Source organism: Rhipicephalus microplus, chromosome 5 (assembly GCF_043290135.1).
Source record: "Rhipicephalus microplus isolate Deutch F79 chromosome 5, USDA_Rmic, whole genome shotgun sequence".
Classification (NCBI taxonomy): Eukaryota; Metazoa; Arthropoda; class Arachnida; order Ixodida; family Ixodidae; genus Rhipicephalus; species Rhipicephalus microplus.
The window spans coordinates 123,682,070-123,704,829 of NC_134704.1; the positions used below are offsets into that span (position 1 = coordinate 123,682,070).

The following is a 22,760-nucleotide window of genomic DNA, read 5'->3' on the forward strand; positions in this document are numbered from 1 at the left end:
TTTACAGTAATAGAGGGAAAACGCTATCATATATCACACTTCATTTTTGAGTTGAAAATGTTTTCCGGGCCCATGCATAATGTCGCAAAAGGAGAGCAGAGAAATGGTTTACACATGGCTTTAATTGGTAGCAACAATTCAAAAACCTTTATACAAAAAAATCGGGCAGAGAAGTTCAAATATGTAAAATACTAATTATATTACAAACAGGCAAGAAAAAGTAAATAATTATTCTAAAATGACATACAGAGTAATGGAAATTATGAAAGAACAAGAACATCGTTAAAATTATACATTACAAATGAAGCGTATACTTGTATTCATACGCCACGAAACCGCCGTATTGCAGTGTAACACGGAATCACGGATAGCGAAATGCATAAATGCGATACATTAAACGAAACGCCCCAGCTGCAAAGTGTGCAGCCATTTTTTTCCTTCTCTGCGATGCGTCTGTCGACTTTAAGCGCCCCAAGGCTTCCTAGACTCTGCGCGCGAGCAAACGACAGAGAGACGCCGAGTAGATGACGGGTTATGGACGAATGAATGGCTAATCACATTCCCAATCTCACATGAAACCCTGTATCCTTCACAGTGCTGAAGGGAGCTTCAGAGATGAAGTATAGTGTGAAAATTCTTCATAAGGAGGAACTGGTTCCGATGATAGCTTATCCTAATGATTAGTAGTTAAAGCAAATAAGTACATACAATGGATTGAGATAGAATGATACAATCTACGGGGAACCATAAGACCTATAACAAACGAAGAAATATTTTTTCATCCTCGAGTCACCTTGAGTGAAAGCATGGAGGACCTTGCGACTTTTGTTAGTTGTGACCTAACATCGTCATAATCACTAACGTCGGCTGCTCTATTCTACATGTCGAAAAAAAAAATCGCAGCATATCCACGGAGTGAATGATGATGAGTGCGACGAAGCCTCAGAGGGTTTTATTGGTAAATCGTGAAATGTCCGTTCGTCCGTCCATCCATAGCCTGCCTGCCTGCCTGCCTGCCTGCCTGCCTGCCTGCCTGCCTGCCTGCCTGCCTGTCTGCACTGTCCCGTCCTGTCCTTTCCTTTCCTGTCCTGTCTGTCTGTCTGTCTGTCTGTCTGTCTGTCTGCGTGTCTGTCTGTCTGTGTGTCTGTCTGCCCGTCTGTCTGTCTGCCCGTCTGTCCGTCTATCTATCTATCTATCTATCTATCTATCTATCTATCTATCTATCTATCTATCTATCTATCTATCTATCTATCTATCTATCTATCTATCTATCTATCTATCTATCTATCTATCTATCTATCTATCTATCTATCTATCCATCTATCCATCTATCTATCTATCTATCTATCTATCTATCTATCTATCTATCTATCTGTCCGTCTGTGTGTTGGTCTATCTATCTATCTATCTATCTATCTATCTATCTATCTATCTATCTATCTATCTATCTATCTATCTATCGATCTATCGATCTATCGATCTATCGATCTATCTATCTATCTATCTATCTATCTATCTATCTATCTATCTATCTATCTATCTATCTATCTATCTATCTATCTATCTATCTATCTATCTATCTATCTGTCTGTCTGTCTGTCTGTCTGTCTGTCTGTCTGTCTATCTATCTATCTATCTATCTATCTATCTATCTATCTATCTATCTATCTATCTATCTATCTATCTGTCTGTCTATCTGTCTATCTGTCTATCTATCTATCTATCTATCTATCTATCTATCTATCTATCTATCTATCTATCTGTCTATCTATCTATCTATCTATCTATCTATCTATCTATCTATCTATCTATCTATCTATCTATCTATCTATCTGTCTGCCTGTCTGTCTGTCTGTCTGTCTGTCTGTCTGTCTGTCTGTCTGTCTATCTATCTATCTATCTATCTATCTATCTATCTATCTATCTATCTATCTATCTATCTATCTATCTATCTATCTATCTGTCTGTCTGTCTGTCTGTCTGTCTGTCTGTCTGTCTGTCTGTCTGTCTGTCTGTCTGTCTGTCTGTCTGTTCGCACTTGCTGAGTGAGTCATCGAACTAGGCAGTCACGTACGAGCGAGGAAGGACAGACCCACACTCTCGGCGCTTTGCTCCTAAAAAAACACATGTGCAGGTCATTTTCCTCTATTTGCACACTGCTACATGTAAGTATAGCTCGAGTGAATTTATTTAGGCAACGAAAAAAAGAATTTTTGGCTGACCGTTTGCACGCGCACTCGCTGACGACCTCGTGCCAACAGTAATGCTGGTTCCCTCTCTCTCCCTGTCGTCTTCAGGTCACGCCGGTCTACATCAGGCTCCCCAAGTCAATCAAGGAGCTTGGGGACATCTACATGCAGATGGTGATGCCCGTCGACTTTAAGAGGTGAACCATGGCTTATGGGTTTCAGCCGTGTACAGATTAATAACGATAGAATCATAGCTAACTTAAACACGCTGATATATTTATTTTTATTTTTGTCGGGATGTGCAATGCGAGCGTCATTTCAGCTTGTGAAATGTTATTGTGGAGCTGAAGCGTGCTACGGTGACAGCCCAGCTATGTATTGGCACGAGATTGTGAGCACTTTTATGAAAACTGTACCGTGTTGTAATTACATATCTGCGTTGCCCTTGTGCAACAATGTTTGTAGAGAGTAGGAGAGATGGAATCACATTGACTCCTCACTTTCTGCTTAATATTATGAGTTATGATCAACTAAGGCGGTGCGTGTCTTACACGAGCCCACATTTTTGCGGCAGCATTGCATCTTCGCATCCAGCCTGTTAAGGGCATATATAGGTCGTCTTTCACTCCTCATTTGGTATTGCAACAAACTGACGTGCAGAAAACCTTTCTTTGAGGAGGATTTTAGGAGGCTAGGAGACGCAGGCGTTTGCTGTAATGGCTGAGCTCTGTATCGCAACGAGGCAGGTAAATGTCCGCGCTGAAAAATCATGTAATATGACGATGAAAACGTTGCATTGACATTAAGTGGGAAAAGTGTAATGGTGCCCTAGTTTGGCATTCGTGTTACGTCATGAGCAATATCCTGTGCTCGCTGAATTGGCGCAAGAGGAGCTCCATAACGACGGAAGGGTGAGCTATTGGTAAGTGTTCAATATGAAAGCAGGTAAGGCGTGACAATGTCACTACCCTACCTGAGCATGGAATCATAGGTCACGCGTTTACTTTTTTCTAAATGCGAATGCATTTCTCAGTCGGGCTATGTCAGGCTTCCGGCGTTGTCCGCGGTGGTGTCCGCATGCCGGCAGGTGTTACCTCTCCACTCTCACTACCTCTCCCATAGTAACAGCTGCGGGCGTGCGTGCTTATCCTCGCCCATAGCAACTGGAGCATGTGGTGCGAGAGGGTGTAGGAGAAGGAAGGTGCAGTGCTTCGCCACTCCTTCTCTAGCCGTTCGCTCTCGCTCATCTCTGTGCCCCACTCTCACGGCCGCTTGCACCTCAATCTCAACCGTTAGCTGGCTGGGCTGAATCTCAACCGTTGGCACCATCCTTATCGAGGATCTGGGTTTTCTTTATAGTAGTGCACTGTATTGGCTGATAATTATTGTTTGTGTGGTCTTAGTGTATTGTCACCAAAACTAGAGGGGCAGGCGTAATAGGAGCCTCCCCCCCCCCTCCGATAACTAAAACTCGTATTTGCACTGCGTTTCTGGTCAGAAAGTTCCTAAGGGTTCCAGCGGTATACCGAGGTCCTCACGAACTTCCGAACCCCCATCCCTTCTTGCCAACTTCTCCAGCAGTGTGGGGGCACTGGGGAAACTTGAAGCTTGCACCCCCTCTTCCTACATAAAGAAACCAGCGCACGCCTATGCTTATGGTCATATCTGCACACCTTGCCTTCTCTCACAAGAACACATGTAGTAGCTCCGAAATTGGACGCAGGCAGCAAGCAGTTCATACGTTTGCGAGAACACATGTTTCGTTCAAAGAACTTCAGGGTTGATAAGGGACCCTGAGCGACGCGTAACTTTGTGCCTGCCTGCAGGGTGCACTGGGAGTTCACGCACTCGTCGGACAGGCACCACGTGTGGAACTCGACGGAGATCACAAGCGTCGGCCACCACAAGGTGCGCGTCACCTTCCAGGACCTGGTGGACGGGAAGGAGGATAAGTACGAGTGGCACAACTCGGACATCGGCTCGGTGGCGCCTGTCTTCAAACCGCACAGCGAGCACTTCATGCAGCTGCACTACGACGACAAGGAAAAGCAGCTTGTGGTGGGTGGCGAAGATGCGGTTTCACAGTCAGAGCCACACTTGTCTAGAGCGGTGGAGCATGTGACTCCGGACGCTTGCGTCGTCTTCAGCCGCTAGCCTCCCCCCCCTCCCCAAATCATTGCATACACGTTTCCTGTCACGCCTGTGTGTGTAGCTTAATCTTGTCCCGTCTATCTGCGCTAAGCGACTTTAGTAGTCCATTTAGGCTTGAGTTATACCACAAGGACCTTGCATGTGGTCCGACGATGTTTGGTATCATTACGATGTCTATTTTTGGATATTTTATAAAACACAATGGCTTGAGTAGTCACGTGATTGTTCTACACTAGGGTGATTTAGATTGTATAAAGCCACACCTTGATTAATATGTCGGGTCGCGCTTTGCAGCTGGAGGACGCGGGCGATGTGCGAGAACGCCGGTGTAATTATATTTAGACTCATGTTTAAAAAAAACATCAGTTGGGCAGAATCTATCAATAGTCCCCCACTACGGCGTGGCGTGTTTCTGTAACCTCATTAACCCTATACCAGTAATGTCGACCGATGTATCGTGCCAAATATCATGGGACCTGTGCAGGAATGTCACGTATGGCGTCACTTGTAGAGCGGCACCTCACTGTCTACTTTGGGTTTGGCTGTAGTGATACTCGCGAAATAGAACCACGAAAAGTTTGCAGGCATTTATTTCCAAAAAATTAAGATAAACCTCATCGGGCTGATTACATAAGTGAAGGTAGTGTCGCATACGTATATCAATGGTAGGCTGGGAGGGCGGAACGTATTGATATTGTACATGTTCTATCACACTTTAAATTTCACTATTGCTAAACGGTATTGAACCCAAGTCATGCAATATATGGTCAGCACCCATTCACTTTATGTTTTCATGCAGCTTCGTGGTAGCAACGCTAGATGGCGCATTCTGTGCGTAGGAATGGGCAAGATAAAGTAACGACAGAGTATGTTCTGACCCCAGGTCACGTTTTGGCATAATCCTACATGAAGCCTTGGGTTTTAAGGACGACAATGGAAAACTGAACACGGGCGCGAAAGAAATAAGTAAGATACGGTTAGAGTATTGGTGGCAGAAAACTATATAGAGAAGAGGCAAAAATAAATAGCGGGAAAAATAAGGAAATTCTGCCGTAAAGGGCAGAAAACTTGTTTATGAATTCGCGTTGATTTTTCATAAAGTAAGGTAGAGTTGATCGAAAAGACAACTACGGCATTAGGCCAACTTTAAAAAAAATACAGATAAAGACGAAAAAGCTTATTTATTGAGTCTTGTGGCACGCCTGTCACCACCCTGTTATAAAGGGTATCTCAGAGCATCCACCCATCCTATGCATACAATAATGCGCAAGAGAAGGTCCTCGTTGCATGCACTATTTTACTGTGCGTGACGAGTTATCACGATAACATATGATTTTACTGAAGATTGTTTCAATTCCAGCTATGTGATGACAAAATTTACCGCAATTTTTTCGTACGAACGAGTACTTCAGAGGCACTATCGTGAAACAATGAATCAAAATAAACTGATAAACTACTCATCCATAACTTCACTGTCATTGATTTCGTAGCATGCGCGTACCAGAAGAGAGAATGGAGGTCAAATTTTTATGCTTAATATTTCGCTCTAAAATCTCCGCACATAGACGTCAGCGTGACATAGAGACTGCAAAGTGCCTTTTTTATCATACTTTTACCTGATTGCATCAACAAAATTCTTCGTAGCTTGGTACGATAAGTACTTGGTTCTATCAAAAGACATATTACTTCACATCTACGGACTAAGAACTGGGTAGGCCCGGGTAACACCGTCGAAACATATGAAGTGGGGGCGTCGCCACCTACATTTTCTTTTAGGCGCCTTTTTTCGCTAGCGAAACATCGTGTTATAGCATGAGTAGTGGCTTTGGTACTTTGAAAGGCTAATTAGCTTAAACTAAAAAAAAACTGCTTTCTTGTGAATGTCTTTTTAAGAGTTGCTGCTCTTAAGATGAGCGCATGAGGGAGCCTACCATAGATTAATTTACATAAAGCTGAAATCAAACGCCTTCAAGTTATCCTTCACGTAAACCCCCGCGCCGGCCAGATTTATGATGTTCGCCTGTTGCATGGGCATGAGCAGATACGTTTTTGGGCCTCTCTTTTTCGCCGTGGAGCTTTTATTGGGTTGTTAGTAGGCGTTCCTGATGTGTCGACTTTTTTTCTGTGTACGTGTTTGCACGCCATATATATTTCACAGGGTCTTTGAGCCCACGTTATCCTGCTGTTCATTTATTGCTTGATTCACACTTTTTTTTTTACTTTTTCGACAGACCTACGTCAACGGTCGCGAGTACAATAGGCACGACATGGATGAAGGAGGCATCGCCAACGAGTTCACCCTATATGGCAGTGTATTCATTCCGGAACTGGTTATACCGTGTGAATTTAAGGTAAGAAAGGTTTTTATCGTTTAATATAACATAATTACTCGGAAAAACATCCATGGTCCTTCCGAACATTAAAAGGGTCCTAATACATTTTCCCACGCAATCTTTAATTTACCTCAGTGCCGGAGTTTATCGGCTTGTCATGAGATCGCTGAAGTTACAGACGGAGATGACACGAGTGAAAGAAGCCAGGTCACGTGAGCGTCATAACTTTGATCACATGTTGCCAAACGCGATCGCTACCTCTCGATGTGCTTCTGGAGTGCACTAGTGCTGCTAGTGCTGCTAGTGTGTGTGACTAAAGGCGGAGCACTACACTAGCACCTGCTCTCTCCTTTGGGTCATGAGCGCATCTGATCACAACTGTGATCTCGGTCTAGGCAGCTGTCGGCCAATGAGAACAATTCGCTGTATGACGACACACAGCTGGCGCTCGCCCATCATAAAGTGGTAACCTCGCTGTAAGATTTTATGACTTAGAACAAAAAGAGCGTATCAGATGTGACACAAGAAACAGAACACGTGGTGAAGTTCCTGCCAACTTTTTATGTGATGTTAATCGTGATGTGTCGTTTCTGCATCGGAAGAGATCTTACAAGGCAGGTTCACTAACCTCAGGTGATCAAAATTATGACTCAATTCTCCACTGTAGAGTGCCTCATAACCGCATCGTTGTGTAATTTCCGTAAAAGCCCATAACGGCATTGCAGCAAGAGAACGACTTGAGATTCCTGTTAGAGCACTTCATGAACGGTGGACTACCACAGATGTCAAAAACAATATACGCGCATGTCATCGAGGTTAAAGGCTTGGTTGACATACTGGTGTGATAACCAAAGTTAAGCTCGATGCATCAAGGTGCAAGTTCATCGACGCCTACTTTGGAGCTGGCTATTTCCACAAATTGAATATAGCGCGGCTATGAGCTATACTGCACTAAGAAGCGAAGCTCTTATCTTCAGGACAAGCCTAAATCTTTTTCTTTTCTCATGCCTTTGTAACGAAGGCGTACAGACACATGAAAAGTTGAAAGTGGATGGTTGATAAACTAACAATCCACTTTGCGGCTGTCTGATGTTATATTGAATTGTTGTTTGGGTGCCATGAACGCAGTAGCAGTCAAGTTTAGGCCAGAAGTGGAACTCTCTCCATTCTAGATATAGAGATTCGGGAAATGCATAACAATGAAGCAGGGCTAGATGTTAGTTTACAGCCAAGACGACGCCTTGATTGGTGGGGAATAGAAGACGATGGTTGTGTGGCGCGCGTATCTAACATCTATTTCATTGCTTTCTCTCCTATATAGCAACTGCCGCTCACGGTTAACCTAAACGGGGCGGTGGCGTACAACGACACCTACACCATACGATTCCACGTGAAACCACCTGGCAAGAAGTGAGTTTCGCATGAGGAATTTTGTTTGTAGCAACATGCGTAAGGGTGCGAAATTTCCTGGCGGCTGCCACTACATCTCGCGCTTACGCATTAAGCCAGTTTAGAGATATGTTTACAAGGTCCAGTGAACATACATACATACATACATACATACATACATACATACATACATACATACATACATACATACATACATACATACATACATACATACATACATACATACATACATACATACATACATACATACATACATACATACATACATACATACATACATACATACATACATACATTTATTCATTCATACATACATACATACATTTATTCATTCATACATACATACATGCTGTCTCTTTCTTGATTCATACTTTTTTACAGGGTGCCTCTGTAAATATTGTCGAAAATAATTCCCTGAGGTAAAGTGGTAGTCACAAAATTGAGTTTCTTTTAATTTATAATACTGACAATGACGGACATTACGAAACCGACTTGTGGCTCTTCCTTGTTCAATTAGTTTGGTAACCTACGCTATATACCTAATTTATTGCTGTAGTTTCATGGCTACTTATAAGCAAAATTTCTCTTTTTCGCCGCCATGACAACATGTCAAATCGCGCGAGAGATCTCTCGCCAAGTCCCTCTACTGTGAGAATTTTTCGCACTTTTTGGCTGGTAAGCTGAAACTGATCTAGTGTTTGAGAAACACAGAAAACCACGCGTTCAATAAACGCAAGTCGATGACCCCAGTTTAGAAACTTTCGGCAGTCTTTGTGAGGAAGAGGAGGAAGGTAGGAAAGGTTACCATGGGCGCATCTCGTTTTCTACCGTACGCTGGGGGGAAGGGGATTCAGGGTTGAGGAGACAGGTACGTAGACGGCGTGCTCGAGCAATTTAGATTGGCCTATAAGTTTACATGTAAAGACGCGCTAACAAGATACGTCAGCAGATCTCAGTGGGACATTGTCATGGTTTTTTTTTCATTTATTGACATCACTTATCCAGGCAATTTTTGGGTTGGAATAACTAAAAACGTCAATCAAGCAACTCTGCGTTTTTAAGGCCCATCCACTCATACAAACTGACCATTTTACGCATGCATAAAAGTTTCTTCCTGAACATGACTGAAAATCCAGTAAAAGGTATTTTGCTACAAAGGCCGAGCTACACTTACATCGTTGCCACAACTGCTGACAAAACCAAGAAATTTGCAGGCATAAACTGGAACGAGGTTGCACAGGACAGAGTGGGTTGGAAGAGGCCTTTGTTTTGCAGCAGCTGTAAGATAGGCTTATAATAATGGTGATAATGATGACTATGACGACGACGATGATGATGATGATGGTGGTGGTGGTGGTGATGGTGATCATGATGATGATGAACTTGCACAAGTTGCCATGTAAATTACAATATCACGTTCGAAGGTCAGTTTCTCACTGCTAGCTCCATCTTTCCTGATTTATTTGCCCTTTTGTCAAGTTGACTTGTTCCGAGTTGGATGGTAGGTAGTCGCTGCATAACATACTTGTATGCATGAGCCGTTCACTCATATAGCGGCCTTGTTATACGATAAACGTGACGAGGGTGTATATCCTTATCGTCGTATACTTGTTCGCAGGCTGTCGCTTAACTTCGGCGAGATATCGTTCGACATCGACCTGGAGGAACACAAGGAGCAGCTTCACCGCGCCACGCACGAGGAACTGCAGGTGTCGTCGCACTCCAGCTGCGCCTTCCTCAGCCTGAACCGCAAGATGGTGGCCAACTCGATGCGCCGCCTCGTCACCCCCGTCATGATCATCGACGGCGACATCGAGATCACCAACCTCCACATCGTGAGTGTGCTCACATGTCTCTTCTTTTTTTTCTTTTCTCCGTGTTGTTTGTCAGCGAGGTGGCATACGAGACGGCGCAGTGCAGCGAACGTGTTTCTATATACACTCTGATAAAAAAAAAGAAAAAAAAGAAGAAAAAGCACAGTCGGGGTGTCGTTCTGCCGCATAGAAAAATAAACTCAGAGAGTGAGTTATGCAGTCAATGCTAAAGCGACATGAAGGCAAAGACCTCCATATTTTTTTTTCCAGTATAAGTATTGATCATTTACCACACCCATTCGCAAGCTTAAACACCTGGCGTTCTCTTCCGCTACCTCCGGGATCGGTACCCTTTCCCCATGGGACGGTGTCAGGCCGTCACCCCCGGAAAAGCTTCCGGGGGTGACGGTCAGGCCCATGTGACGTCACGTTAAATGAAGTAATATGCTACAGCAACGTCGTAAAAGCGTCCCAAGTATTGCAACTTTCAACATAATGATGGCATCATATGGTAATATCATCACGTGCATTATGATTTTTTTGTCACATTGTGTTGATGCCATCGATGTGTGACGGCGACAGTCAATTTTTCGCGTTCGGTGAGGCATCTTGGACTTCCACTCTTAATAATCCCTTATCCCACGTTTTCGTTATATCATTGAACGCTTGGCCGGTATTTGCTGGTCACAGATGGCATGCTATGACTATGACAAGCCTTTCAGAGTGGCGTAGCACTCTTGATAGGAAGGCGACTACCATGCTGTTTTCGAGAAACAAAATGAAAGTCGGCCAAAAGACTATATTTGCAATGCTGCAGAAGGACGCACAAAGTACTACCAATCTTCTTAGCGTGTAGGGTGCCTGCCTACATTGTGACGGCTTTCGAACAACGTTGATTAATGTTCGCTGAAAATGGGCTCACGATTGCTAATGATGGCTGTGCTGTTTCTGCTATAGCATGAATGTTGAGTTGATTTCCCTTCTAAATCCAGTAATTGAGTTGTCAGCTAATTTCCGAAGCATTCTGCTGGATCCCAAATGCAAGTTAATAATATTCGGGGTTTCGCGCAGCAAGACCACCGTATGATTATGAGAGATGCCATAGTGGAGGGCTGCGGAAATTTTAACTATCCGGTGTTCTTTAACGAGCACTGACATCGTACAGTACACGGGCCTCTACCATTTTGCCTCCATCGAAACGCGACTGCCACGGCCAGAATCGAACCCGCGACCTCCGGGCCACCAGGCAAGTCGCTGTTTAGCAGCCTAGCTACTGTTCCACCTAGGCGGACAGCCCAACGCAAGTTCTAGGTTTTATCCCCCCCCCCCCGCCCACGTTGGTTTAGTGCATAAAGTACTCGGCTGCTGACCCGCAGGTCGCGGGATCAAATCCCGGCTGCGGCGGCTGCATTTGCGATGGAGGCGAAGATGCTGTAGGCCCGTGTGTTCAGATTTAAGTGCATGTTAAAGAACCCTAGGTGGTCGAAATTTCCGGAGCCCTCCACTACAGCGTCTCTCATAATCATATGTTGGTTTTGGGACGTTAAACCCCGCATATCAGTTAAGTTCAATCATCAATCGATCTTGTAAATGCGTTTTTATAAACCATGCTATATATCGCCATAATAGGGTCCTTTTTTTTTTTGCGCCTTTTGACATTTATTGACTCTAAAGCTCTGCGTTCTCGTTTCAGGGCAAGGGCTAAAAGTTGGCCGGCAACAACGTCGCAATACTGCGTAAGCACTACCGTATCTACCCTTCTACACACATTCTTGCAGGTGACATGCGTGCTGAATACCGGCTTTATAATAATTTCCACCAAGCATAAGTGCCCCCCTCTGCATAGTTTCTACCCCAAAACTGATTGAACTAATCGCCCAAGTCATCCGCTTTTTGATAGGCGAAAGAAGTTGTGAAAAAAACAGGAAAAAATCTCGGCATACCCACGGAGTGAATGATGAGTGGGGTGAAGCGTCCGTCGTCTATACATCCGTGTCCATCCGTCCATACATGCGTCCGATCGCGTTCGAGAATGCAGACGGCGTGCGGGTAACATTGACGAGACGCGAGCTAAGGAAGCCAAGCTCAAGTGTCTTTAACGCGCTCGCCGCACTGGTTCGTCTATGCCCCACCAAGGATTCTCCACGTACGGCGACTATCCAGAATACTGAGAGAGGTACTCGTTATCCGCTTACTCAGGCAAAGCGTGTGCAGAGGCCAATCGGAAAATAGTGCCACTTCGGAGAGTAGTAGTGGAGTAACGACATCTAGGAAATGAGGCGAGAAGCGGTCTTCCATTTCTTTTGCCTTGTTTTCTTTCTCGTCTCTTCTTTTCTCGGTTACGCGTGACAAGTGACAAAGTTAAATTAAAAGGAGCTTCGCCCCTAAAATGCACGTGGCTTCCGAGTGAAAGACGTGCGCAGAGGGAACGAATACTTTTGACGCAAAAGTTTGAGAAACTTTGCTACGTCATCATGACGACACGAAATGACGTCACGTGGGCACGTCATAAGGGGACGTCGTCGTTTGGTCAATGATGGGCCGCTAATATTGAAAGTAGAACATCACGTGAGGTTCGAAAAGCTATAAGGGAGAGGAAGGAACCAGTAATATTGCCATTTTTTTCGGGGTGGTTAAACTGCAGTTAATGCTTGCTCGTGCTTGCGCTTGTATATGTGCATTTATATATGCGCAAGCAAAATTTAGAAATTATGAAAGGGAGAGGGGCGTTGAATAATGCCTTTGTTCGTCCCCCCCCCCCCCCCTTCCTGCATCTCTTAAGGAATAGTACATAAAACTTATTGTTGGGTGAGTTGGTGAGTGCATTACATCTCGATTTTTTGCGCTAAAAAGGATGAAGACATGTGGCAAGACAAGACAGGTGCTATACTGACAGCTGGTTTACTCCAAAGATGGCAGTTAAATATATACTACAGTGGTGCGCAGACATGCCACGTGCATATCACGGCAACGTTACTTATACAGCTAAAAACATGTGACATCGTAAAACTTCTTCTCGCTCTTATACAGCGTGGGGTCTCGAGATGAGGCACGCTCTCGGAACACTCGGAGACAGCTGACGCAGCCGCACCGAACCAAACGCTTGTACATATTTTGAACTACGTTTATTAAAGACAATATCTCCAGCCGAATCAATTACGTCACTAGTAACATGTCAGAACAACGTCATACAACATTCCAACACGCGCAATCAACATAATAACAAAAACAAGGTAACGCGAAAGCGGCGTTACCGATGCTCGACTCACCCCGAAGGAACTAACGCGACATGACCCTCAGTAGCCGTATCTTACGGACCCCCGCGGGGAGCAACCACTCACTCCACTTACCAAACGCCTTCTGAGCGGCCACCTAGCCTACTCGCTATACGTCACTACTGAAACACTATGATAATGATGGTGAACATATGCGAGCACTCCGTCAGCCACCACTCGACGGCTGTTAAACCTAAATGGGGCCTATTCGCGATACACGTGTATGTCACGAGGCGCAAACGACTTTACAGGAGGCGATAGCTCACCCACATTAGGCAGATTTGCTAACACAGTTAGTCCATTTTTTCCTTTATATGGTACGCTTCCCAGAGTTCATGGGCTCACATGTTCCAGCTTCTTCCTAGAATCTTGGCCTAACGAAATATGGGCTCACACGTGCACTTACGGCAGTGCATGGGACGAAAGATGCGGATCGTCTACTTCCTTGAGATTGTGTGCATGTTTTCTTAGCAATTGTCTCTTATGTGATCTTCTTTCTTAGCGCAAAAATGAAGACGTTAGGAACATTATGGTTGAATGAAAACGCCAAGGTAATTGTATACGTGTCTCTTCCACTGCGGCTTGTTTTGTCTTTCGGCAAGTCGGGTCTCCGATTGTGTTGCGTATTACAATCCATACATTACCGATAGTATAGAAGGCTTTTGCCTTCAGGCTTTTGTCTGGAAGGCTATACATGCTGCCGAACTTGTTTTCTTACGAAGCGTGTGCCATCTCGGAAAAGTTTATGGGACAGCGATGCCGAGACAATGCGTGACTTACTAGTCGACTGAGCCTCGCCCACATTTCATGCTTTGAGCATGCGTTGACGGCATTGAAAAAGAACGGAATTTAACGGAGTCGCGTAGGGCGATCTCAATAACCAAAGTGTTAGGCTCCTGGCTATCACAGTACACATCGAATAGCATCGCAAATCAATGAAGCACGCTCAGCGCTTCCTGACGGACTTGGCATTTGGTACATTGTCGAATCTACTGTAGCAAATAAGTCTCATTTATGCATTCAAAAGCCAACGCTTGTTTACCACAAATTTGTCTGAAAGAACATTTTACTTCTGGTCTTCAGTGTCATTCTGTTTAACGTTTATCTAGATCAATGATTCAAAACTTTCGGTGTATAATTAATCAAACGGAGGCGGATATGTGTAAGTCTGACAAAATGACATATCGGCTGTTTATGTACTTATCTCAAATAGCAATTAATCAAGCCCACGCAACACAAATCGGGCTTTACGGATGCCTCGGAAATCCCCGATGTCTCGCCAACAGTCGCGGCAAGATAAGACAAACATTAGTCACTCGAACGAAGTGCAGTAAAAGAAAACACGTCGGTTCTTACTCACCAGCTAAGTTAACGTTACCCACCATATGGAATATCATTGAAAAGGCGTAAGTTATCCGAGAAGATGGCTATTATAAATACGATGATTATCAGACAAATAGCAATTCAACGCTAATGCGTGTTTTCATTCCCGACATGCCAGCGCGTTAGTCATTACACAACGCGCCTATTCACAGCTTTCGGGCAACGCGCCTGTGAAGTGTATGGGCGCCGTGCTTTCGCTGTTAAATTACACCGGAATTAAATATTTCGCAACTTCGTGGTACAGGCACCGATCCTGACGTGTCCGAAGAAAGCGTAAAGAGGTTTGTCTCGAAGCAGCGTTTTGCGGCGCTGGAAACAACTGCGTACGCCGGGCTCCAGGGCGACGGTTCGCGTTTCACATAGCGACGCGCCTTCGTTCAGCGACGTCGACTATTGGCTACTTTATACGTCTGCCGAGAATGCGGAAACGAAAAAAATAACAGAAAATGAAACCGGTCGATGTCGACCATTTGAGACGGTGGTATGCGGCACGTCGTCACCTTGGACAACTCCATTGGCCGACGGACCTTGACTTTGACTCATAATATTAAGGGTGTGTCAACTAAACGAACAAGCGCTCGCGTATTTCGCTGCATGAAAAATTGGTGCGAATATTGTCTGAGATATATACGGCTCTGGGTGATGCAGTCACCAGGTTGCGTTCGTGGTGAAGCTTGCGCAAACGAAACAATTGCCCGCAGCTTCCCTCGGGGGAACACTGAGGAGGATGCGGAGCATATAATTGGTTAACGGGGTGTTAATTAGGCGTGGCATACTGCTTGGCGCGCCACGCCGCTACCTCGGCGCGCTTGCGCTCGCGGGCAGCATCGGGATCGGCCTCTCGTCGCCGACGCTTGCACTCGGCTTCCCGTTTTCGAAAGTCCGGGTCCTCTTGTCGACGCTTACGTTTCAAAGCGGCCGAATCCGGTGCTGCTGCTCGACGCTGACGTCTCTCAGCGGCTTCACGTTCTCTAAGTTGAGCATCTTCCGCTCGACGCCGACGTTTACGTTCGGCGTCGCGAGCTCTTCTCCGCGCTGCCTTGTCTTCGGACGACGACTTGGTTGCGGTTCCGCCAACACTTTGGCCGGTGCTGGTCGAAGGGACGTCGATCATTGCGACCTCGGACGTCGACGCGCCGTACAAACCAACCGACGAGCGGCAACTGAGCGAGCGAGCACCGACCTTGAGTATATATACAGCGCGACGGCGCATGCACTGTCAGCTGTCGAATGTTCGAGAAGGGGGAGAAGCGCAACGACGCATGCGCGCGCGTCAGCTGCCGATGTTCTCGAAGCGCGACGGCGCATGCGCGCGCGTCAGCTGCCGATGTTCTCGAAGCGTGACGGCGCATGCGCGCTACATTATACAGCTAGCGAATGTTCGTGAAAAGGAGAAGCGCACGCGGTGTGTAGAGGAGGAAGGGTGCACAGATGGTGGAGGAGTGAAGCGCGCGCGGTGTGTAGAGGAGGAAGGGATGCACAGATGGTGGAAGAAGGAGGAGGAAGCTTGCGGACGGCGCCGCACTACAAGCCTCGAGTATTAGATGCTCCGCATCTAAAAAAAAGGACAGAACAAAAAAAAAATCATGCCACTTCCCCTGCAGGGGATTGCTGTACGAATTCCAGAGAATTGATTTGGTGTTTATATTGAATTTATGTTGAGTTCATCTGCTTTTTCTTACCCTTTTATCTCATTTTTTCGTTTTGTCTGTTTTTTATTTTTGTTTCTGTTTCTTTCGTATGATTATGTGATCATATTTTAACACAGCGCATGACTACGCAGACACAAGAGAAGAAAGGACAAAGCGCTTCTTCTCTTGTGTCAGCGTAGTTGTGCGCTCTTTTAAAATATGTTCGAGTACTGTTAAACTGGCCCAGCTTTCTGTCCTGGTTGTATGATATTTCTCTGTTTTTCCTATCCTTTCTTGTAATCACCTCATTTCTTTTGTGAAGTTTTTTTTAAAGTTCAATGGTCTTCTCTTTACTGTCTTCCTGCCCTATGCTGCTCTGAAGCGCTGGCTTTTCGCCTCCATCTCTCACTTCTGTACGTCTTTGTACAGATCGGTTCACGGAGAGGTTTCGGAGCCGCCATGTTGGGCTGTTAACATTTGTGTTTTGCATCTTTAGCAACTAAACAAACAGTGCTACGGTAGACGCATACGCATGAAAATGGTTGAATGTGTGCATACGATCTCTCATTACCTTATTAATTCATATCGCAATATACAAAAACAAGAAAACATGGACTTCATAGCCCAAAATGGTAGCGCCCACATGTAATAGGTAAGACAGTCTATAGACCTTTTCAACGGAGCGAAGGACCCACTGTTTTCTGGGTTGTTACAGGGGAGTACAAAACCTGACGTCACAGCTTCGGCAGTGCATTTTTAGCGGTCACGCATGTTAACAACAGGCCAGAGAGTAGTATTATGGGCACGCCCACGGGGCTTCGTTGACGAGGTGCATAACTTCCGATGTGGCGTTTCCCTGTCGCTTCACTGGTTCAGATTCACGAATTACCGCTTCGGCGACATTGGTGTTCGTGGGAAAGCAAGCGCTGGCGCCCAAGCATGTAGCCTCTGCGGCTTAATGTGAATAATAACGCCAATGCGAGACGTGAAGCGATGACAGGGTGGTCTCTTAAACTGCTTCGCAGTTCAGAGAAAAACGTAACAAAAATTTTGTACTCACTATATAACCGTCATGGTATTTGTTACATTTGTATAGCTGCCGTTGGTTCTGACAGAGTTTGTAAAATTATCGACTGAACAGCGAGAAAGGACGCAGAGTTCCCATTCAGGGTAGGCGAAGTTTCACTGCAGCATCCACTTTCCTTGTGAAGTCAATGTACGAGGCAGATTGTTCCCCACTCTATTCTATTTTCCCACTCTATTCGTGCGCATGTATGCTAAACAGGGTAGAGACTGCTGCTGATGCTTCAAATGTATCGATTCCAAACGCCTCCCCGTATACAGTGTTTCCGGTCTATTACGCATATCTCAGGCATAGTATATATGCCATACGTTTGGGGCTATACGAATGTCGTAACTGGTGGTGCTAACTACACTTACAATCGGGGCTGACACCCTTAAGGAGCAGCGGCTGTCTTTCTTCGTCCGTAATGTCACTAACTCTGCCGTTAACGCCTACCGATATAGCCAGATATACAATAAATGCACCAGGTGATGCAACTATAGTAACTTAAGTTAATAGAGAACGCAGCGCAAAGTGTCCTCTGTCACTCATGCTGATATCCTACGTCCACAAACGCAGATAGGTCAGCGATGCGTTGTGTGGGTTTGAAGTGTAGCATGGTGATTGCGCATCCTTCGATCTTTTTGTAACTGCATTTGTAACACTGTCCTTATTTACGCGAATCTATATTTCCACTTGTAACGATTACCCGGTGTCCTTAAGGTGCGGCAGACGCTGACGACACCGTCAGGCTCAGCAACATGCCACGTCACGCCTACCACGAATGGCCTCAGAGCCTCGTGACAAGTGGAAAGGGGGAGAGGAGGGAGGGTGGATCTCGACTTGTTGCGCATGAATGCAACCAGTAGCAGCTAAGACAATGGGAGTGGAGGAGAGAAAGGTACTGACGCTGTGTGATGCGCCACATGTGCAAATGCACGCATCGTTGTGCTTCAGGCGCTACGCCGTGCTCCCTTTCAGGCTGCAGAAATTAGGCGCTTTCTTCTGCTAACCATCCCGGCTGCGGCCGCTGCATTTTTGATGGAGCCGAAAATGCTGTAGCCCCATGTGCTCACAGTAGAGTGCACTTGAAAGAACACCAGGTGGTCGAAACTTCCGGAGCCCTCCACTAGGGCGTCTCTCATATGGTGATTTTAGGACGTTAAACCCCACTTATAAATCAATTCTTCTACTAAGCATCACTGTTGAGTTTCTAGACGCACTGGCATCTTTCCGTCCTTTGTTGTTTTTTTTGTTGGCTTTTATGGGTCACATCCTGTGTCAGCATGTGTTTTCCCGGGGCCCACAGCCGACTGAGCGAGGAGAACTCGTCCGTGTGTCTGCTTATTTCTTTCGTTTATCGCGAAGTGCGTCTGCCAGTTTCCTAGAAATAATTGCCGAGCTGCTCAAGCGTTCCGGCTCCGATAGGTAGACACGATAAAGAGTCCATTTCGTGATGAACAAAAAAGTAAGTAAAATATTAAGATGAGTTCACTGTGGACAGGTTCTACGAATGTCCGAACGTTTGATAGCTTCTCCGAAGTAATTGTTTTCAATTCTTTTTTTTTTTGCATCGAGCCGCCGGAACATGTTTACGAGGCCTCAGTCTCTGAGCCTTTAACGGCTTCTAAAACTACGAATATATTAAACAATAATTGGCAGATCCCACGGACAGTGGGAATCGATGATATGCGAAGCACGAATGAGGTGGATTGATACGTCACTTTGAATTCAGCACAACGTTACAAGGCGGACTTAAGTTATCCCGTATACGACTTCCACGTCATGATTATTATGTTTCGCCTGTCATTTGTGTTCACCGTTCATTCATGTCACGTAATAACAAATTTGGTATATGTGAAGCTAGTGAAACGGCCGCGAGAGTGCTATGACCGTAGCATGTAGTCATGTTTTACATGACACGCATGCCATGATTATGATGCTTAAACGTGTCATTTACCTATTTCGTCCGTTCGCGTCACGTAATACCGAATTTGATACACGTGAAGCTAGCGAAACGGCCGCGAGTGCATCATGAGTGTGGCATGTAGTCATGTTGTTACATGACATGCATCTCACGATTATTATGTTTGCACAAATCACATACCTTCGTCATCCATTCAAGTGTCTTGATACCAAACTTGGTGTATGTGAAGCTAGCGAGACGGCCGCGAGCGCATAATAAGCGTGGCATGTGGTCATGTTGTTACATGGCAGACACCTGATGATAATCACGTTTGCACCAGTCACATACCTTCGTCATTCATTCACGTCCAGAAATTCCAAATTCGCTAGATGCGAAGTTACCGAAGCGGTCAAGAGAGCATCATGAGTGTGGCATGTAGTTATTTTGTTACATGATACGCATGTTATGATTTTCAAGTTACGGTCTGTTACTTGTGTTCGCCATGTAGTCATGTCATACCATACCAGTTTTGCAACATATTTATTTATTTGTTTATTTATTCAGAATACCTTTAAGGGCCCTCTCAAAGGAGGGTATTACATAGGGGGGGGGGGGCTATAACACATACAGGTACATGAAATGATTAATAGGGCCAGAAAAACACGCGAACTATACACTATACAGCTGCTAAATAGATTAGAGTAAATATAAGGTCAATATTTGTACCGCATATTTTAAATAGTCAGAATAAATATTATGAGTCAAACAATAATGAAACATTAAAAATATTTTGAAATTGATGTAAACAAAGAAAGAGATAAAGTCACAAGTGTACAATAAAACGCAATCTAGCTTACTACAAGCACACGCGCCATTAAAGCATAAAGGAATGACAACATCACCAATAGCACGTGTGAAATGCTGAATTAGGCAAACACAGTAAAAAATAACACGAACCTTAAACATATGCCTTTTATACAGAAAACACGGTTTGCAGAAAAAAGAGGGGGGAAATACCGCAAAAGGTTCACACGTTTGTACTCATGTTTAATAGGTTCTGAAATACAGGGATATCTGTGACGGTTGCAATGTTTGATGGTAAGTCATTCCACTCGGTTATTGTGCGCGGTATTAAGAATCTAGCATAATGAAATGTGCGACACGGGAAGCGTTCGATTTTAAAGGGATTATCGCGGCGCGGAAAGATGGCAGGGCGTAGCCTAAAGAAGTCCTCGTGAAGTGATGTGTGATGGTAGAGCTCTAGAAGTAGAAGTTATGTGAATGAAACCACCGCAAGAGCAGCAAGACCATCAACTGTAAATAATGATTCATGACATACATGTCATGATTTTCATGTTATGACTAGTCACTTATGCTCATCACAGAGTTATGTTGTGTCATACCAATTTTGGTATCGATGATACCATTATCAAAACGGCCAGGAGAGCTAAATGTCGTAGACAGACAGACAGACAGACAGACAGACAGACAGACAGACAGACAGACAGACAGACAGACAGATAGATAGATAGATAGATAGATAGATAGATAGATAGATAGATAGATAGATAGATAGATAGATAGATAGATAGATAGATAGATAGATAGATAGACAGATAGATAGATAGATAGATAGATAGATAGATAGATAGATACGCTTAAGTCGCCGAAGTTCACTAATAAATGCTTCGCATTTAAAAGTTACTGAGTTACACAGCCCAGTGAATTGCACCCAGGCATTCTGCATAGCCCTAAAGTAATACACTGAGAGAGAAACTACGGCTGGAAACATTGTGGGGAAAAATTACAAAATCGTCGACGTAGCGAAAAACAGCACTGCAGCACTTACTAAGGTGACCTTCCAGCTGCATCAAAAAAAAAAAAAGAGTACAAGATGTATAAAGCATCAAGTTGGAAGAAGTATCCATACTACTTTGTTGAGGCACGTCTCACATTGGTGTTAGAACAGTTCTTATGAAAGTGGTATTTAGATTCATAGTTTGTTTATTCAGGGAGTCCAAAATATCACACAGCACTGCTTAGAAAACGAGAAACGTTGTTACACAAAGCACAACTAGTTTGTATGGTGTCCTTTATACTGTGGTAGCCAGGACCATTTTTGGCAATGAGATTTAGCAATTAGTCCTAATTCGGTTTCTAACTTGACAAATACTCACCTAATGGTTACAATGTCACTGAGGCATATGTCGTCTTGTTCATGGGAAATCTGACTGCACTATTTTCAACAACGTACTCATTGCGCATTCGCTCTTTTGGCTAATAAAGGCCGCTAAATCTGAAATTTGGCATGTAACTAGATGGCACTGTGTATCAGAAAGCAGGGTTCTCAGACAGGATAACTGTAAGGAAATAAATAAAAACTAAGTTCCTATGTATTGCGGCTGGGAGCGTTGTCGCTTGTTATTGTTTAAATATTTCACATGTTGCTGAAATGTCAGCCGCAAAAATTGAGCACGTAATTAGTATGTTGCTGAATATTGCACCACTCTATGATATTTGAACATACCTACGTATGCATCTTTGATACGTTAATGTTTCTTTGAGTACTTCCTGATTTAGAAACCTAATTATGACTAATTAGCTAAATCTAATTAACCGAAAAATAGTAGTGCTGGGAAGAATATGAACTAGGTGTGCTTCGCATGACAATGTCTTTAAAAATCGTGCTGCCTGATATTTGGGACAGCCATTATATTTAATAGCGGATGTTGGTGTCTTCATTGGCGCTCGCTATGTCCTCTTAGCATGAAAAGAAAAGCGTACAACTTACACTTTTGGCGTAAGCCCGGAACCAACTGGCAAGCTAATGTTTGACTTAACAAAATTGTGCTAGTAGTGCCAAGGTTTTTTTAGAGAATCTGACTTTTTGCTGGTAGTACTAAATATGGCTAGATTTCACTGTTCGCCGGTTTTGGTCGGTTTCCCACCCCACGAACGTGTCACGTGGTTTTGGCGGGAACATGTCGTGTGACTATAGTTCCATGATTTCGATTACGTCACTAGTTGTCACTTCATGTTACGTGACTTTTAGTCACGTGGCAAGTTCTTACATGGTGTTGCATGGTTTTAGTCACGTGAGCAACTGTTGGCTTTTTTTGATGGGGTCTTGTCCCGTGATTAGCTGTTGTGTGATGTTACGCAATTTCAGTCTCGTTACTTGCTGTTACGTGATGTTGCGTGATTTCAGTCACGGCATGCCACGGTGGTCTAGTAGCTAAGGTACTCGGCTGCTGACCCGCAGGTGGCCGTATTAAATCCCGGCTGCGGCGGCTGCATTTTCAATGGAGGTGACCATGCTGCGAGTCCATGTGCTCAGATTTGGGTGCGCGTTCAAAACCCCTGGTGGTCTACATTTCCGTAGCCCTCCACTACGGTGTCTCTTATAATCATTTGGCGGTTTTGGGACGTTGAACACCACATATCAAATCATTTCATTCATGCAGCTAGATGTTACATGATTTTTGTTGCGGGTGGGAAATAGTAGTTGAAGAGAGTAAAGCGAGGGCGCACCCGTTCATGATGACGATTATTCTTGTTCGCACTAGCCGCTCCCACAAAAGCTCAAGGAGCTCAGATTTTAAACA

At 44.6% G+C, this 22,760-nt stretch overlaps 1 protein-coding gene across 2 annotated transcripts in view; it reads left to right on the forward strand.

The window, feature by feature from the left end:
- LOC142817924 (uncharacterized) overlaps positions 1-22,760 on the forward strand; it is a 30,595-nt gene that overhangs the window by 1,260 nt on the left and 6,575 nt on the right. The window contains exons 2-7 of one of the 2 annotated variants that reach the window (XM_075895895.1): positions 2,298-2,386; positions 4,016-4,247; positions 6,572-6,691; positions 7,995-8,083; positions 9,702-9,918; positions 11,591-11,645. In XM_075895895.1, coding sequence (XP_075752010.1) covers positions 2,298-2,386; positions 4,016-4,247; positions 6,572-6,691; positions 7,995-8,083; positions 9,702-9,918; positions 11,591-11,602 — 759 coding nt within the window. In that variant the 3' untranslated portion in view covers positions 11,603-11,645. The remainder of the gene's footprint in view (positions 1-2,297; positions 2,387-4,015; positions 4,248-6,571; positions 6,692-7,994; positions 8,084-9,701; positions 9,919-11,590; positions 11,646-22,760) is intronic. The other variant, XM_075895894.1, reaches the window with a different exon arrangement.